The sequence below is a fragment of the Muscardinus avellanarius genome, assembly GCF_963383645.1.
Source record: "Muscardinus avellanarius genome assembly, chromosome: 1".
NCBI classification, from domain to species: domain Eukaryota; kingdom Metazoa; phylum Chordata; class Mammalia; order Rodentia; family Gliridae; genus Muscardinus; species Muscardinus avellanarius.
Genome location: NC_137786.1, coordinates 224,997,472 through 225,017,995, shown reverse-complemented (window position 1 = coordinate 225,017,995; position 20,524 = coordinate 224,997,472). Strand labels below are relative to the sequence as shown.

Genomic DNA, 20,524 nt, shown 5'->3' with positions numbered 1-20,524 from the left:
AATCCCAGCATTCAGGAGGCTGGGACCAGAGGATCACTGTTCACAGACAGCCTCAGCTACTTATTGAGGCCCTATTCAACTCAGTGAGACCCTGTTTCAAAAATAAAAAGACTAAAAAATAGGGCTGAGGGTGTAGCTCAGAGTTACAATGCCCCTGGGTTCCATTCCCAGTACCACAACAAACAAACAAACAAACAAACAAACAAACAAACAAACAAAAAACTGTATGGAGGATCCTCACAAAAATGGGAATGAACCTACCTTTCTTGGAATTTACCCGGAAAAAGTGGAAACCAAACTATGAAACTATTGCATACATATCTATGTTCATAGCCACACAATTCACAATTGTCAAACTGGAACCAGACAAGATGTTCATTAACAGATGGATGGATTACAAAATTATGGAATATGTACATAATAAAATTTTATTTAGCCATAAAGAAGAACAAAATTATGTCATTTACAGGGAAATGGATTGAACTGGAGGACATTATACTAAATGAAATTTGTCAGTCACAAAAAGTAAGAAATTTGGTTCTCTCCCTAATATATGGAAGCTAAGGAAAAAAGGTTATACAAGGAACTCTAGATGAAAGAGGAGAAACCATAGATGAGTAAATAAGGAGGCCTAGCTGAGGGTGATGAGAGAGGGGAAGAGGGAAATTTCCTAATGTACATGATGTACATTTATAAACATATAAAAGTCAATCACTAAGCCAAACATGGGGAGGGAGGGAAGAGGGAATGGGGTGGGAATTGAGGAAGGGCTAAATGAGCGATGTGTGCATGTATGCCTCTACCATCTTGTACTACATTAAGATGTATGACTACAATGCATCAATAAAAAATTTTTTTAAAAAATGCAGTCAAACATGAAAAAGGAAAGTAAAAAAGACTATGTCTAGAATACACGGCATCCATTTGATCTTTTGTTAGCATTATCATGCACTGTGATTAAGTTAAAAGGAAAACTATAACAATTTAATTAAAGCAGAATGACTAATATCCCAGAATTTTCAAAAATCTATAGAAGCATGTGTTTAGGCAAGGGAAGTCTGCACTCATCTTAAGTGTCTATTCTAGCAAGAACCATGACAGATGTGGCACAATATAGATAGAATTATTCCATGATAGATGTGGCACAATATAATGAACTTAGCACCAGCTAACTGGCAGGTCATACTGAGAAATGGTGCCATCTTGGAGAATCAATGTTAGCCTCTTCTGCTGGCAGATTGGGCACTCAGCCATGACTAACCAGATCAGCCTTAGTGAGCTGAAATGGTTGTTGGTGAGCCCTTGCTGAATGGCAGTCTCTGCCACTTTTTTACATGGTCACTTTTTCATAAGCCTATTGGATAGTAACATTAATGACAGAGGTGAAGCTGACTGATATGCTTGGATAAACTATCCTATCCCACTGGTTACGAAAGCTCACCATTGTGAAAAGTAGTAGTTCAGTAGTAGGGTGTATACCTACCATTTGTAAGGCCCTGGATTTGGTTCTCAGTACTTCAAAAAACATAACCACCCACAAAAAATGTAAGAAAAAGTTCACATCTGTTAAGGTTAAATTTTTGTTTGACATTTATATTAGACAGAAACATCTTCAGAATTTTTATCCATTCAGAAAAATCTCTTCCCTGGAATTCTTTATGACCAATTTTTTAGCCACCTTTCTCTAACCTCTTACTATTATTTTTGCAGTAGATTCTCTGTTAGGCTAAAAATTCAATTTGCATATTAAATCAGCCACTCACATAGCAAAAGGGGAGAATATTTTGATTTCACATACTGGAAAGCAGAAAAACAGTAAGGGCCTATTTCTCTCAAGCCCTTATTTAAGTGAAATAATCACAATCATGAGGTCAGAACTTAATAACTTCTTGAAGACACCACCATTAAATATGATCAAATTAGATTTTAAGTTCTAACATACAAATTTTGTGGGGACATGTAGGTTCAAATGATAGTTAAATGTTCACTCAGATCATTGGGATTTTTTTAAATCAATATCTTTGAAATATCCAATGGTAATATTTTGTGTTTCTTTATTGCCAGATTATACCATGGACTACCATGTTCTCTTTGCCAATAAAAATAAATATTTATTGTTTAAACCTAACCAGGTTAGAGATCTAGTTCCCAAACTACAGAACAATTTCACTTTGAACAGCTTGATTATGATGTATGTGTGCATCTCCTCATGTTTACCTTTATTGAGTTTTGTAAACTTTTTAGAATAGGAGGTTTATGCCTTTTATCAAATGTGAATTTCTAGACATAACCTTTAAAATATACTTTATGCCTTCTTCTGTATCACATTCTTCCATTGTTACTCCAATTATGCATGTATTGGTGTACTTGGTGCCATGCAATACATCTCTTAGGCTCTATTCGGTTTTTCTTTATTCTTTTGTCTTTTATGTTCCTGATACAGAACTATAGAAATTGATTAATCTTCAACTTCACTAATTTTCTTCTGCTTATATCACCATTAAAAACCCCTAGTGAATTTTCACTTCACTTACTGTAGTTTTTAGTTCTTGAATCTCTATCTGGTTGCATTTAATGATTTTTATTTCCTCTTCATATTCAATACTTGTGGAAACATCATCATCGTTTTTCTGTTTTCTCCAGTGTCTTTGCCAATATTTACTTAGTCTCTTTAGGTATATTTAAGAGAGCTAATTTAAACTCTTTGACTTCTAAATAAATTGTTTGTGCTTTACCAGGCCATTTACTGTCAAATTCTATTTTATATGAAGGTGATATGGTTTATTTTTTCTTTACAATTCCTATTACCTACTGTTGAATATTAGACATCTGCAATATTATAATGTAGAAATTCCATAAATCAAATCTTTCCCAGTACTGAAGTTTGTTTTGTTGTTGCTCACTATGGATGTAGTTGTTTATTTGGTTGATGAGTTTTATAAAATATTTTCTAGAGGTGCATTTTTTGCCATTTGTAGTCTGGTGCTTCTGTTTTTTCTGAGGCTGCTACTTAAATACTTCTTTAAGTATCATGTTACATCAACTCTTTCTTTGATATTAAGCAATCACTTAATTTCTATAAATCTTTGACAATTTCACAGAAATACAATCAAGTTGATTCAGAGAGTTTTTGCTTTTCTTCACTATTTCTGTAGACAAACAGGATCTTGAAATACCCTTCACCATTTTTCTTGATTATGTCTATTAAGAAAATGGTAGATGAATCTAGGGCCCAAAAAGTAATATAGACTGATCTTTCATCTCAGTATCTTTAATCACAACTGCAAGCCATGCTACATCATATAATATTTTTAGATTAAAGGTTTTATAAAATGATATTTTGGGGCCATCATTTAACTCCCTATAGATATTTTACTCTTGTATGCTACTGCATTTCCATCACAAAAGTTACATGGGTAAGTGAAAGGCTTTTTTTGTATGAGTTACTCCAAGACACCTGTTGATGAAGGCATCGTCATCATCAACAACAAAATAATCATCATCTATAGCTGCACCTGCTGGAAGGTCAAATATGCTGATTACCATAGCAAGATAGAAGACAGCTAGATAGTAACATATATTCTTCAATCTGCATAAAAATAATGTTTAATGCCGGGCGTGGTGGCGCACGCTTGTAATCCTCGCGCTTGGGAGGCAGAGACAGGAGGATCGCGCAGGTTCAAAGCCAGCCCCGCGCACTGGCTTAGGAGACCCTGTTTCCAAATACAAATGTAAAAATAGGTCTGGGAGTGTAGCCCGGAGGTAGAAGGGCTTCCAGGAACCCCAGTACCACCAAAATAATAATAATAATTTTTAATAATAATAATGATAATCTGTTCACAGTTCATTACCTAGAACTATTACATATTCAGTCTTTGTATAATGGGGCCAGGATATGTGGGAGAAGAGATGGATTATTTCTGTACTTACCTCTCTTTTTATTATTTATGCTATATCAAATTTTAAAAAAATAATAGGTACTGATATTTAATCCATGTAACCACCAATACCCAATATAAATTATGGGATGCTTTATATGTATCATGTAACAATTATGTAAAACAAGAATCATGTAAATCATGAAAAACAAGATATTATCTTTTCCTCTGTTTCAGAAGAGAAACTGACAGTTGAAGAGGTTCAATATTTTCCCCAAATTTTCAGTGAAGAAGCCTGTATGCACAGAAAAATGTTGCCTAGACAGGTTAAGGTGCAGTAAGTAGGCTTGTAAGTGAAAACTGAGAGGGAACTATGCAAGTGAAAAATTTAATCTAAGTTTTTGTTAGGAAAAATCATTGTCAGGCCAGATTTGTGATAATAACAAAGGTAGGCATAGGACAAGGAAGGAGGAGGAGGAGGAGAAGGAGGAGGAGGAGGAGGAGGAATAGGAGGAGGAGGAGGAGGAAGAGGAGGAGGAAGAGGAGGAAGAAGAGGAGGAGGAGGAGGAAGAAGAGGAGGAGGAGGAGGAGAATTTGCTAAGGAGATTTCTTGAGAAGTGTTAGAGAATATGAAACTAAATCAACAGTTATAATCTAAAAACGTAAAAAGCTAAATTTGAACAACAATGTGAAACAATTTGTGTCATTGCTGGTGGGAGTTCAAAATGGAAGAACTTTCAGAAAACAGTTTGAATCTTCATACTTAAAAAAGGCAAACACTTATCATTTCACAGCTCAGCCTGACTCCTATATATTTACTTACATGACACAAAAACAAAAACCAGTGTACACACAAAAATCTTTTAAATAGTTGAAATAATGCTCTGATTGTGTACAAAACTACCAATACACATGTGGAGAAAGGAAGGGGAGAGAAGGTGACACCTGGTGGGGAGGGAGGGCACCACGTCTGACACTCTGTACCCCAATATGATAAGAAATTACAATGCACCAAATAAAAAAATCTTTTGAAATTTGTTTAGATCTGCCAAATGTATAACCATCAAATACTAAAGCAAATGAACAAATGTTACTCACATACAGAATTAAAAAATGATATTTAGTACCCATACCATAACAAAATACTCCTGAATAAATAAGAGTTCTCTATGACATAGTTAAAAATAGAAATTAACATCTGTTGCTAAAGGAAAAATGCCAGACTTGAAGACAACATACTCTAGGATCATAGATAATGGCATTCTACCAAGGTAAAATTAGTTGGATCAAAACAGTTTGCTTGATGATAGGTTTGAGAATACATTATCAAAGAGAAGTTCAGATAAGGTGATTGTGGTAGTAGTTACATGACCATGTCATTAACAAAATTCCTAGAACTATACACAAAGTGTGGATCTTACTGAAAGTATTCATTAATTAGAGCATTGAAATACAAAAGTAATAAAAACATGCATGCATGTTATAATAACCTATTGATCCCCACAGGTAGTTTAATTGCTTCTTTCCTAGAAAGTAGAATCACAAGCAACAAGTAGTCTCAAAGGAAACCTCTCCAGAGGTCTCCAAATCTCTGCAATTCTCTCTAGATCTCTATGTAATATGCCTCAAAAATCTCAATATAACTCAACATAATCTTGTTTTGAAAGGGATACACTTCATGACAAGCTTCACTGAACATTGTTTACTCATTTGAATGATAATCACTGTTAGTACATGAAAGTCTTCTCCTGAGAATTTGCTGAGTTTTCTACCAGGGTCATGGAAAACATTGAGATAAAATTTATATTGGTTGACTTTGAAATAGTAAGCTCTTTGCAAAATATGTTATAGGCCTGTCTTATTTACAGACACAATATGTAAATTATGTAAGAGATGTAAACTTCTGTTTGTTTTACAGATAAAAAGATATCAGAGACTTCCATAAAAGAAAAAGAATGACAGATTTGAAATTTGATCTATATTGATTTTTTTATTATTTTTCATACCTTACACAACTTGGAAACTTTTGACCACTACCTGAGATAGATATCCTTTAACATAAGGGATAGCCATGCAAAATACCATAGCTGATGTTAAGATCTCAGCCTGTCTACTCCCGGCTGTTTCTTTCTTCTCCAGCAAACTGGTAAGCACCTGTGTTCCATGGATGTTGTTAGTAAGAAGTATAATTTATGCAAAAGCAGCAGGGTAGCTATATTTTCTGAGAGTTATTTGAAAAGACAAAGTTTCAATATTTTTTCTGAAAGACTAAGGTGAATCACTGTGTAAGTATCAAAACATTCATCAAAGGTTGTTTACTGATTCTCAGGACACATCATGCATATTTCTCCAAAAATATGAAGCCAAAAATAAAACACCTAATAATTGATCACCTAGTAATTTTTTCCTCTTCACTATATAGTTACCTCTCATTGGAGGTAAACAAAACAAAACAAAACAAAAGACCATAATACTTAAATTGGCCTTATTTTAAAAGTAAAAAAAAACCCTTCAACAAACTGATTAACTCTGTCTTACCTATTAATTATTGTACCACCTACTTCCCATGGTCTCATGCTTATTATTACTAGCACATCCATACATATGAACAGCAGTACAGGTAAATGTATATATTTTGATTAGATTGATTATAGCTTTGAATTTTTAAATTTTTGGAAAAAATATTTCATACTAGTTGTATAATTTTAGAGCATTGGAAATTTCTCAAATCCTTGATTTTCTTAATGATAAAGTAAGAATAATGATGTAACATTTCTTACACACTCATACACATACATTAATGTTTAAAGCACTTATTTGCTGTGAAACATAATACATGCTAAAAGTGGCCATGTTTACTAAGATCCTCCTAGGGTAGACTAATAAAATGAAACTACCAAAGGTTTAGAAGAAAGAGAGAAGGTATTAGTAGTTAATTTGTGATAGACATCCTTCCAAAGGTTGCAAGAGAAATGAAGAAATTAAAATGCTATTAGTAAAAGGAGCAGATTCAAATGAAAAATTCTATAACATGGAACTTAGAAACAAAATGGATCTGTGAGCTTAAGAAAGCTAATAAACTTGAAACTTTCAAACTTGTATCTCATTGATGTGCCTTTTCCATAATCATAATAAGAAAAAGAATAAAATTTTAAGAACTAAAAGAGGAACATTGGACTCTTTTAACTTAACTAAAATTATGGATTTTATGGAGAAAATTTTGAAAAAAGATTGGGCCACATGAAATGGCATGCTCAGTGTTCATTGACTGACAAGGGGGAGTGCAGACAATCTCTGTGGATCTACTGTGAGACTTAAGGCAGTTTGGGGAGACAAGCTTCCCATCTTAAAATTCACACACTTCAAGTAAAGCCCTGATTGCCAGCCTCCTCCTTGATCAAAGCAAGATAAAGACCATAATCACACCCTAATAATATTATAGCTGAAATCAACAGGCTGTGCTTAAATCCAAAGATTTATGGATATCTTCTATGCATATCTTTCTAAATTTTCACAATAATACCTCAAAATACATCTCGGTGATGCTTCCCCTTGATGGTGTAAATATCATGTTAAGGTTAGTTAGGTCAGGACCAGGTGGTAAATGGTAGGTCAGATGTGAGTCTCTGCTCCTTGTCTGCTGTGTCTGATGCCAAGCCTTCAGTTAGACTTGCTTCTTCAGGAAGAATATGCTCTGCTATACAACTTATTCCTCCACATCTGTTATGCATAGAGATGTGCTATGTTGATTCAAGAATTAAAACCTTCTTTGGTCAAAACAAGACTTTTCTTTTTAGGCATGCATCAGGCAATGGCTGGCACATTGTACTGGGAAAAATTATCAGTAGGGAGTATGGAAAAGTTCTCAACAAAATTCAGAGATTGTTCATTTAGGACTCTCTTGTGATTGCAAAAAAGATCATTCACTTTCAAAGGCTATTATTTTACCTCTTCAGAGTTGAGAAACATACAGGAAGCAAAATGAAATTATCACCTAACATGGTACTTGACCTATAGGGTACATGGAGTAACTGCAAATTAAGTAAATATCAGTTCAATTTAAACTCAGTTTAGTCCATTTGACTGACATGAGCTAAGTGTTGGCATGAGTCCAGAGTAAAGATTAACAACTAATACTTAGTTGAATATGAATAAATTTCTCAGCCTCTTGTGCTTTGTAATTTACAAAAGCTAAGAACAAACCAGACACAGTATTGTTGGGAAGAATCAATGAATTGCACACCTAACTGGTGACAGGTGAGAAATGGGGAAGTACCAGCTTTTACAATACTCAAGAGAAAAGAACGTTCAGATAGAAACATCTAGCAGTCATTTTTATCAAGGTGTTAATTTTGTCTACATTTCAGTATATCACAAAGTATGAGATTTTTTTAAATGTCTACATGACCCACTAACATTCCTCAGAGTCAACAGGATAAGAACCCTCTTATATAATTAATGCACCTTTTTATTATTGGTGCATTATAATTATATATGCTAGTGAGGTTCAGAGTGACAGAAATATACATGCACACAACATTCATTGTGTGTTTCCCTCTGGGTTCCTCCCTACTTCCCCCCTACACCCCATAGATCATATTTACACTGATACAGATGACTTCGTGTATTAACAAAGGATTATTTAAATAATTTCCATCTTGGATCTTTCCTTTCTCCTCCCACTTCCTCCTCAGCTTTCCAACCCCATTCCATTACTGTCTCTCTCATTTATCTAAAATCCTCTTTGTTTCCCAGTTTTGTTTTGTAAGCTCATATTTGACAATGTGAGAATACATCTTTTATTGATACTTTCCTACTTCATTCAATTTCTTTATGATTGTATTCTATGTTTCTTATGGTTACAGGCCATCTAGAGAGTCTCTGGTATCACTGATGGAGAATAAGACAGAAGTGACACAGTTCATCCTGCTGGGACTGACCAGTGACCCAGGGTTGCAGGTTCCCCTCTTCATAACCTTCCTCCTCATCTACAGCATCACTCTGGCTGGGAACCTGGGGATGGTCCTGTTGATTCTCTTGGACTCTCGGCTCCACACGCCCATGTACTTTTACCTGGGGAATCTGTCTCTGGTGGACTATTGTTACTCTTCAGTTGTCACTCCCACGGTCATGGCTGGGCTCCTTACAGGAGACAAAATCATTTCCTATAACGCATGTGCTGCTCAAATATTCTTTTTTGGTGCCTTCGGTACTGTGGAAAATTACCTGTTGGCCTTGATGGCCTATGATCGCTATGCAGCAGTGTGTAAGCCCCTACATTACACCACCACCATGACAGCAAGTTTGTGTATGTATCTCATGATAGCCTGCTACGTCTGTGGTTTCCTGAATGCCTCCATCTACACTGGGAGCACTTTCAGCCTCAGGTTCTGTCTATCCAATGTAGTCCATCACTTTTTCTGTGATGTTCCAGCTGTCATGGTTCTCTCTTGTTCTGATAGACATGTGAATGAGCTGATTCTTATTTATGTAGCCAGCTTCAATCTTTTTTTTGCTCTCTTAGTCATCTGGATATCCTATATGTGCGTTTTTGTCTCCATTCTAAAGATGCGCTCAGGTGCAGGACATTGGAAGGCCATGTCCACCTGTTCTTCCCATTTCACCGCAGTCTCCATTTTCTATGGGACTCTAATATTCATGTATTTACAGCCCAGCTCCAGTCACTCCATGGACACTGACAAGATTGCGTCTGTGTTCTACACTATGGTCATCCCTATGCTCAACCCCATGGTCTACAGCATGAGGAACAAGGAGGTCAAGAGCGCATTCAGAAAGGTTATTTGGAAGGCAAAATGAGCATTATGAATTTGATTTTAACAATTTGAAATGCACAGTACCGGGACTCATTCCTCTAAATTCTTATCTGTGTACTGAGTCATTATTAATACCTATCCTACAAAAATTCAAGTTCCAGATGTGATACCTTTACCTCTGCAAAATCTATTGTCTAAGTCATAATATCTGAATGAGAATGTTTATGATATCTTGGCATTTGATTGTGAAACTATTCATTATATTTATGTATTTAAGCATTTTACATCTGATTTTTTTTTTACCAGATGTCAAAGTGAAAATATGCAAAACAAGTGCATAAAGAAGGTCAAGATCACACCAAGTGCCTTCGTGTTTTCTCTAAGGACAACTGAGTGTGGCAAATTTGACAGAATTACATGTAATATAGATATCATGGTGCTTACTTTTATGTGATAATTTGACTGCTTTAAGGGTCACCAGATATAGGTCATAAAACATTTTTCTTGTCATGCCTGTATGTTTCCACAGGAGACTACTGGAATCAGTAGAAATGGTAAATAAGATCTGCAGCCATCACCCGGGTGGCCATCCATCACCCAATTCAGTGAGGGCCCACCAGAATAGAACAAAACGTTGTAGAAATTGCAAATTCTTTTTCTTTCTTTAACTGAGATATTCATTTTTCTGACTCTTGGACATCAGAGCTACTCTCTCTTAGGATTTCAGTTTCCGGGACTTAGCTATCATAACACAGCACTCTCTTTCTGAGGTCCTTAACCTCAGTCTTCCTGGTTTTCCAGCTTGCAGATAGCATAGCATGGTGCATTTCAGTTTCTATAATCATATCAGCCCTTACTCATCTCCTTTCATAATTTTATACTTCTATTTCACAGAAGAACCCTGACTAATAGACTAATGTTGAAGAATCCAGTTCAAATAATGCTTTGGCAATACATAAAGGTATTACTACTGGTTACTCTAGTTTTGAAAGGAAAGAAAGAGGGGTTGGCAGGGTGGGATGTAGAGGAAATTAAACTGAGAGCTGTATGCATATATTTTTGCATTGCACTGAACCTGGGTATGATGTATGATTGCAATGCACTAATAAAATTATATAAATTGTAATCTAAATTTTACTTTGGCCATTTGTATACAATTTAAATTTTTTATTTAATATTCTGAGACTGTTAATTTGAGTAAAAGCATGAAATATTATTAAATGAAAGTCTGTACTTTTTGTACTTTTAAACATGAGGTACATGAATTTGGCACCTCATATGAATATATCTGTTTGATCCTTTTATACAACCAACATGTTCATGTTTTGGATTTCCAAGGAATAAAATAGCCAGATTCCCAGAAAGATGGAATAACAAAGTGTGTTTTTATCATGTTCATATACTATTACAGCTTTTCAGACTATTAGAGAGTACCATGAGAAACCAATAATGCTTACTTTTTTTGGTAAATGCTTTGATGTTGTTAAGCCTGCCTATTCATTCTTCATTTTAATTGTACTTTGTTATCACTTCCTGAATCTTTTATCTCAATCTACTCTCATTGATTTCTTCACTGCTTTTTCAGAATTCTACCCATGCTCATGTCACAGGGCCTCTGCAAATTTTGTCTTCTGTGAGTAATGCTCTCAGTCCACACAGGTCTTTGAAATGTCACGCTGCCATAGAGTTTTCCCCTGGCTTCTTTATAGATTATTCATTCTCTATTTACCACATACACTGTCCCTTCATCCTATACCATTTTTCTTAGACCTTGTCAACCTTTACCTACTATGTATTTAGTTACTGGTTTTTTTTTTTTTTGTGCGTGTGTGATTTTTTTGGGGGGTGGTGGTACTGGGGGTCTTCTACTTTCAGGCTATACTCCCAGACCTATTTTATATTTTATTTGGAAACAGGGTCTCACTAAATTTCTGAGAGCCTCACTAAGTAGCCGAGTCTGGCTTCAAACCTATGCGATCCTCCTGTTTCAGCCTCCCAAGCGCTGGGATTACAAGCGTGCGTCATCACTCCTGGCTAGTTATGGGTTTTTTATTTTTCTTCCTCAACCAGAATTTAAACCAGAAATCAGAGACTTTATCTGCTTTTTTCAAACATTATCACTAGTAATTAAATAGATATGTGCTTCATAGTTGAGTCTGCGTATTTGCAAAATGAAGGAATGACATAATAAAGCTTTGAGTTCCATTGTACCAATATGTTGACCTTTTTCAATAGTGAATCTTGCATGAGGTAAATCTAAATAGGCAGTATATTTTCAGAGATATAGCTAAGTTTATACTTTCCTAAGACATCATTTTTCCACATTTTTTAAGTTCTCATACTCCTCTCTTTTAGACAAAATGATTTTCTAAAAATCCTATCATGAAGGAGATCATTTCAAACACTCATCGTTTTTACTTGGAAGTCATGTCTCATTAAATAGCAAGTAAGACACCAAATCAGCACTATTTGGGGAATCATAAAACTAATTGGATATGAGATCAATTAAAGGCTATTTATGGTTATATTTTTTAATGATCTCATGCTCACAAATTATACAATTAACTGAAAAGATTCTAAGTGTCCAGATTTGTCAGTAGTAAACATACTACATTCAATGTGCTAGTGTAATGCCCTATATTTAGCCTCTTGATTTTGATCCTCAGAGGACTCAACAGCATATAGCACACAAGCAAGGAAATGCGTCTCTAGGTATAATTTGTTATCACTATACAAAAAAAAGGGTTCAATATCATTAGCATTGAGTGTGCTGAGATGATCATACTGGTACTTTGCAGCAGCAAGCACTAATTCTTCTGCATTGATGGTGATATTCCCCCTCTTAGAAGCATTTCTAATTATTTTAATTGTAATTTAATTTGTTATTTTCCATTTACAAAACAGTTTGCAAGATAGTGCATAATGTAACTGACATGCCATACTCTGGTAGACTCAATAAGGGCCCTAAAAAGGTTGACTGGCTTATTTCTAAAATGTTTCAATGTTACCATATGTGTTCCAGAATCAATACACACATATAAGATAAATTTAAGGATTTTAGGAGTGAGAAATCATTGGGATTACTCGTTTGTCTCATAAAGACAACACATGTATCCTTATGAAAGGGAGTTAGATTTAGCCATATACCACAGAGCAGTTGGTAATGTAACCATGGAGGCAATATTGAAGTGCTGGGACCGCAAGACATTGAATGCTGGCAGACACTGGAAGATGGAAGAAGCCAGAAACTGAATGTCCTTTAGAGCCTATGAAGAAATCCTGCCTCTGACAACTTACTTCAGCTCAGTGAAACTGATTTCAGACATCTGGTTTTCAGAACTGTTAAAGAATAAATATTTGTTGTTTTAAGCCTCTAAATATGCAGTAATATGTCACAGCAATGCTAAGAAACTTGTTAGGTTTATTCTGCTTTATTCATGTATGTATGTATGTATGTATGTATGTATGTATGTTTGTATTATGTGTATGTGGTGCTGAGAATTGAACCCAGGAACATTCCATTTCTGAAGTACACTCCCTTATTTTATTTATTTATTTATTTATTTATTTATTTATTTATTTATTTATTTATTTATTTTATTTGTGGTACTGGGGTTCCTGGCAGCCCTTCTACCTCCGGGCTACGCTCCCAGACCTATTTTTATACTTTTTTAAAAAAATTTGGAAACAGGGTCTCTTAAGCCAGAGTAGCTGGCTTCGAACCTGCGTGATCTTGTCTCCACCTCCCAAGCGCTGGGATTACAAGCATGCACCACCATGACTGGCCACCCCCTTATTTTATATCTTATATTATTTTTATTGGGAAATAGGGTCTTTCTAAGTTTCTGAGAGCCTTACCAAATTGCTGAAGCTGACTTCAGATTTGCCATACTCCTGCCTCAGTCTCCCAAGTACTGGGATAACAGGCCATGCCATCATACCTGGCACATATTCATGTATTTATATTGTATGTTAGTTTAGAAGAATTAGAAAATGAAGCTATTTGTTCCTGGGCTTTTCTTGTAGGAGGAATTAATTATATTTATTAATTCATCTGCTATACTTTTCATAGGTACTTCAGAATTTTTCTTTCTATGAAATTCATTTTGCTCATGTGTGCAGTTCTTACAATTTGTATTTTATCAATGTACAATATGCTGATGTATGGTTATTCATATTTTACCATTAGAAATGTTCCAATTTCTTTTTATATATGCTCAGTAGTTACATCCTCAGTTTCTTTTATTATTTTAGTCATTTGAGTTTTCTTTTTTCAGAGTCTGAAAAGTTTTGTCATTTTGGATGACCTGCTCACATAATCCATATTTGGTTTATTAAGTTTTCTCTATTCTTATTGTATATCCTACTTGTTTACTATGCTCTAGTTTTTATTTTCTTCCTTCTGCTACTTTCAGCTTAACCTTTCACTTTTTAATATTCCCTTAATGCTTAAAGTTAGGTTGCTACTGAGATCACTCTTTAATATAGCACTTAATCAGTAAGTATTTGCTATAAGCAGTTATGTTGCTTCTTCCAAAATTTTTCTATGTTTCGCTCTTATTTTGCTTTGCCTTAAACTGTTTTATAATTCCCCTTTCACTGGCAATTTGCCCACTGATTTTAGAGTGTTCTTACAAACATGTGTGAATATTTTGTGTGAATATTCAGATTTCCCAATATTTATTTCTACCTTAATTGCATTGTGATAGATGATATAAATCTTTCTGTTTTTGTTGAGACTAGATTTTTTATCTAACATTTTTTCCTAGGGAATTCAATGTGCAACTGAAAAATCCACAGTTCTTGGCTGAGTGTTGTATATATTCCTACTAAGACGTACTTGGTTATGGTATAGTTCATATTCTTTATTTCTTACTGATTGTCTATTCATTACTGAAATCTCCCTCTATTATTGAAAAACTATTTCTCTTTTCAACACATAATGTACACCTTTTAATTTTTATCCCATTAATAAATCAAATTGATAGTTGTTTGTGGATAATATTAACATTTAAACCTGGAACCTTGGGCGGGGCAATTGCCTCCCATAATATGGATGGATGAATCTCATATAATCAATCAAAGGCTGAAACATAACATAGATATCGCCTCCCTGAGTAAGAGGGAATTCTCCAACAGACTATCTTTGGACTTATAACACCATTACATTTTGTGAATCTCTTTCAGACCCAAATTTCACCACGAGTTCTCAATAAGAATTTTTAAGTTCAGTTGTTACAATTTTCTGTTCAACTTTATCACTGGGCATGATAATGCTAAGAAGATTCTAAAAGATAATAACAATCCCAGTAAGTGTTATCCTGTATTCCAGATAGAATCTTCCTTACGTTTATTATGAAACCATAGTCTAATGACTTTTTATGAATGACTCAGATCCAAATGATAGCAAAACTTGTCTAACTGGGTTACTACTGTGATTTTCTTGGGGGATCTAAGAACTGATGTCAGTATCGAGTTATTGTTGAGTGACTCTAAAATATCTAGTTATTTACCTGATTGACACTTTGGTAAAAGGCCACCGGAACCTTTGAAGAAGGTTTTGTGATTCATGCATTTGAGTTAAAATTCTTCCTATACACATTCATTACACATTCATTAGTCTTATTTTCCATTCCATTTCCAGGAACATCATGATTATCTAGCCAATGTCCCCAGGTAGAATCAGTCATAATAATTCTGATTGCTGCTTGGAATTATCTATACATTATAGTAATCACAGCCATATTGATTTTGGTAGTTGGCCCCTGCCACACTGTGACCCAGTTTTTTCTGTTTTTTTTTTTTTTTTTTGTGTGTGTGTGTGTGTTTCTCAAAGAAAAAATATCAGTTACACATTAAAGTCTGACCTACAAAAATGTGTTATCACAGAGCTCTTCAAAGATGCTTGGGCTCCCCTTACAAAATTATTTCTTTTCATTGCTGTGATACAGATTGTGTTTTTCCCATTATCCTACAGTGGATAATCTGGTTCAATACAAATAAATGCACTCTACCTTTCTGATTTCCCTAAGACTGAATCCCTTCTTAAGTAAGTGAAAATCTGTACCGGAAATTTTTACTTTACATACCATAGGCTACTTTTTGATCTATGTTTCAGCCAAAAAGGGAAACAAATTTAAGAGCCCTTTTAAGTCTTTGAAACATATATGAAGAAATTATACTTTGTGACCTATACTAGCTATTTTAGTCTGATTAGCCTTTCTCTTCCTTCCACAAAGTTTATATTGTTTATATCCATTCCCCAAAATATGTCTAAGATGTCTTTATTTATGCTTAGAAAATGTAGGTCAGTTGTTGGATTAGCAGCCCTCCTCATGTTTTATATACTATTTAGAAAACTTCTAGAACTTGTGTCTAGTTAGAAATTTAGAAGCAAAGAGGAATGGAGATTAGTTCTGAGGAGAATCATCCTTGCCATATGGTACATTAGAGTAGCTTTTCCTGGGCAACACATCATTCCATTAGACTTTCTTTGGGTTAATCCCACAGAATACATGTAGAAAGGATAATTTTACTGGGAGTGGTATGCTTAATTATACTGGCAAATAGGACTCATCATAATGCAGGAAATGAATGTCTTCAAATTCATCAGGGTATTTCCACATATCTCCATTTCAACTTTCAAGACCGTATTTCTTCACAGATGATGTTCTCACTTTTACAGTTGACACACTGCTAGGTTTGGGGTTCAAATGGCATTTTAAGTCATCTTCTGACAGAATTTGTCTGGTGTCAGTAACCTCAGCACGATGGCTATAGGAGAGAAAGGTATTGTGGTTTAGATATAGAATGTTCTTCAAAAAAGCTCATGTGTTGGCACTGCGGAAATACTCAGAGGTAAAGTAATTGAAACAGGACTCTAACCTAATGAGAGAACAAACCCCTTAATGGATTTATAATTTGAATAGATTTACTAGTTGGCAACTAACTACAGGCAGGTAGGGTGTGGTTGGAGGAGACAGTTCACTGGGGGAGTGGCTGTGAGGACTCTATCTGTCCCTGATCCTTCCTCATCTCCTCCACCTCTTACGTCTTCTCCTTCTCCTTCTTCTCCTTCTTCATCTTATCTATCTATCTATCTATCTATCTATCATCTTTCTAATCTCCCTCCATTCATTCTTCCTTTTCTCTTTGTCTCCTTCCTGGAAGCCATGAGTTGAGCAGTCCTTCTCCACCACACCCTGCCATCATGATGCTTCTGCCTTGGAGCCAGCCAACCATGGATCAAGACTCTGAAACAGCCCCAATAAACCTCTCCTCCTCTAAGCTGTTCTTGTATGCTTGTATTTTGGTCATAGTGAAAGCTTTTAGCTCATTCATTAAAGTCTTAGGCGGTCATTCGTATCATGGAACTCATCCTGTTTTACTTTCTCCAAGAACAAGTTATTATACTTATTTTGACAAAAATACTTAAAAGTATCATATTCATGATGTTTTTGTACATTTATGTTGTGACAATAGAATATCTTAGATGTGGAAATTTTTTAAGAATTTACAACTGGTTCCTTTTTAATTTCTAAGTATGGAAAGACCATATCAAGTTGCCAGAGTATTGATGTCAGTGGAAGGCCTATTTCTCACGTGGTAGGAAGGGTAGAGAAGAATATAAGAATGCATGAAAGAGTTGGAGAATGCTCTGTCCTCACAAGGTAGAAGGCAGAAAGCCAAGAAATAATAATCTAGGTCCTTCTAACCAAGATAATAAGGGTACTAATGAAAATCATGAATATAGAGCTTCAATACCTAATCACCTTCTTTTTTTTTTTTTTTTTTTTTGGTGGTACTGGGGGTGGAACCCAGGGGATTTTTACCTCCGGGCTATACTCCTGGACCTATTTTTTATATTTTATTTGGAAACAGGGTCTCACTAAGTTGCTGAGAGCCTCACTAAGTAGCTGAGCTGAAGCTGGCTTCGAACCTGTGTGATCCTCCTGTCTCAGCCTCCCAAGTGCGGGGATTACAAGCGTGCGCCACCATGCCTGGCCTTAATCCCCTGCTAAAGGCCTCATATCTTAATGTGATTACACTGTATATTATGTTGCAACATATAAGTTTTGGGTAGACACATACATTTGAGTAATAGTAGCACATGTTACTCATATCATTCTTTATGAACCTAAATATTTACCCTTTAAATATTTAAATATTGCCCCAAAGTTCACATAGGTTTTTATTTCTCTTTTTTCTTTATTTGTCCTTTATGTTTTCAAGTAGACCATATTAAAGCTCATAAAATCTTTCTTTTGTTTGATCTGTTCTGCTTTTGACACCTTCTATTGTGTTTTTAATTACCCTGAGACATTCAGGAAAATTGCCTGGAGGTTCCTCATAAAGTTAAAAATAGGACTACAGTATGATCCAGCAATCTCCTTACTGAATGTAAATTCAAAGGTAATTTAAAAAGTATGTCAAAGAGACATCTGCACTCCCACATTTCTGGAAGCATTGCTTGTTTGTAATAGCAAGGAAGAAAACAGCTTAGGTGAAATGGATTTAAAAGATGTGGTACATATATACTAGGAAATTCTCTTCAGCAATAAGAGAATAAAATCCTGTCATTTGCAGCAATATAGATGAATTCGGAGATCATGATGTTTAGTGAAATAAGTCAGACTGAAAAGATAATTATTAAGTGATCTCATTCATATGTGGAACCTAAAATATAATGATCTCATAGATGTTAGGAATTAAATAGTGGTTACCAGAGTATGGAAAGAGTAGGGGCTAAGAGTGGGATGGGAATTGTTAATCTATGGGGATTAAATTACACTAAGATAGCAGCAAGAATTCTAATGTGCTAATACATACTAGTACATGGTATATTAATAACACTAACATATTGTACAATTAAAAAAGCTAAAATAAATTATTTTTAATGTCTTCAACAAAAAATAACTGATCAAATTTTGTTATATATGTACTAATTTACTTATTATTCTAAATAATTAATATGTACCATAAAAATAAATAATAAATATTTGAGGAGATAACCTGATTAACACATCACACAATAACACATGCCCAGAAACATCTTATGGTACCCTACTAATCTGCATGATTTTTATAGTTTTAATTTATTGGTTTAAATTTTTAATTTTAAAAATGTAATAACCAGCTTGATCCCTACAGGCAATTTAATTGCTTCTTTCCTAGCAAAGCAAGATTAAGAGCATGGTCTCATGGGGAAAATCTCTAGAGGTTCTCCAAGTCTGTATAACTCTTTCTGGATATTCAAATATTAGCCTCTGTAATCTCAAAAAGACTCAGAGTCACATCATTTTAGATAGGACAATCTGTATAACATGTTCCACTGGATATCATTTTTCATTTGAATGATAATCATTTTTAGTACATGCAGTCCTTTTTTCTTCATATTTTATTAGTGCATTATACATAATAGTGCAATTCATTGTTACCTATTTGTATATGCACATAACATAATTTGGTCATTTGTTATTTCCTAATACCTCCTCTTTCTTCTCCTCTCTCTCCCAGATCCTCTTCCTCTAGTCTACTTGCCTCCTTTTTATTTTCATGAGCTCCCTTGCTTTATTTTTTCTTTTTGTTCTTTCTAGTTTTAATATGTGAGAGAAAGCATATGACCCTTGACTTTGTGAGTCTGATTTATTTAGCTTAACAGTATACTCTCTAGTTCCATCATTTTCTTGCAAATGACAATTTTATTGTTTATATTACCACATTTTCTTTATTAATATTAATATGTTGACAGACATCTTCTGATCTGTAAATTTGTTATGAACTTTCAACCATGCTTGGAGAAAGCTCTCTAAGAGAAATATCATTGATAGACTTTTTTTTTTTTTTTTTTTTTGCGGTACTGGGGATGGAACCCAGAGACATTCTATCTATGAGCTATACCTCTAGCCCTATGTTTTTTAATTTTTTATTTTGAAACAGGGTCTAACTGAGTTGAAGAGGACCTCACTAAGTAGCTGAGGCTGTCCACAAACCTTGATCCTCCTGTCTTAGCCTCCTGAATGCTGGGATTACAAGCATGTGCCACCATGCCTGGCTTGATAGACTTTTAAATGATAGACCTCCTTAGTCTGTTATTCATAGAAAAAAAGCTCTGTGAATTGTGAGAGAGAAGTAAACTTATCACATTTATTTACAAATAAAGAAGAGAAAAATGACTCTTTCAGAAAGAAAAAATTTATGGTAGATTCAGAACTTAGTCCATATTAATATTCTTTTCTCCACTTTTCCATGCCTTAGAGGATTTGAAAACTTTTGGCCAGGACCTGAGAGAGAACTCTAAGAAAATTAAGGCAATATTCCATAGCTGATTTTATGATTTCTTCTTGACTATTCGGAATTGACGGATCTTTCTCTTCCAGCAAACTGGTAAGCTTCTTTATTCCATAAATATTGTTAATGAGAAGTGTAATTTATGCAAAAGTAGTAGAGTAGTGATTCTTCCTAAGATTTATTTAAAAAGAGAAGGAGAGGGTAACATTTTACTGAAAAAATTGAAATGAATCTTGGGTATAAATATAAAAGTTTCCATCATAAGTAGTTTGGTGATTCTTATAACACATGCTTATTTTCCCAAAAGTCTGCACACCAAATAAGAATAATGATGTTCTGATTGAGCTAGTGATTTTTTCTTGTTTGCTGTGTATTTAACTCTCATTGGAGGTAAACAAAGCCCAAAAGAAAATCCTGGAAGAGTAAAATGGTCCTTCTTTAAACTAGAAAAGGGTTTTGATAAATTAATGAGCTCTGAACTATCAATCCTTCATTTCTGTAACCTATGTATAGGGTGACATTAATTAGAAAAACAATAATTTTTAAGCTGTATGTACTACTTACCCAGATTACATTATGAAT

At 34.6% G+C, this 20,524-nt stretch overlaps 1 protein-coding gene across 1 annotated transcript; it reads left to right on the top strand.

Annotated features, from left to right (window-relative positions):
* Positions 1 to 8,771: 8,771 nt before the first annotated feature.
* LOC308279691 (olfactory receptor 5B3-like) lies at positions 8,772 to 9,695 on the top strand (the record flags this gene model as incomplete). Its single annotated transcript, XM_080719809.1, has 1 exon — positions 8,772 to 9,695. One exon carries the CDS (start codon positions 8,772 to 8,774, stop codon positions 9,693 to 9,695), a length of 924 nt encoding a protein of 307 aa, XP_080575935.1.
* Between the last annotated feature and the right edge of the window lie 10,829 nt (positions 9,696 to 20,524).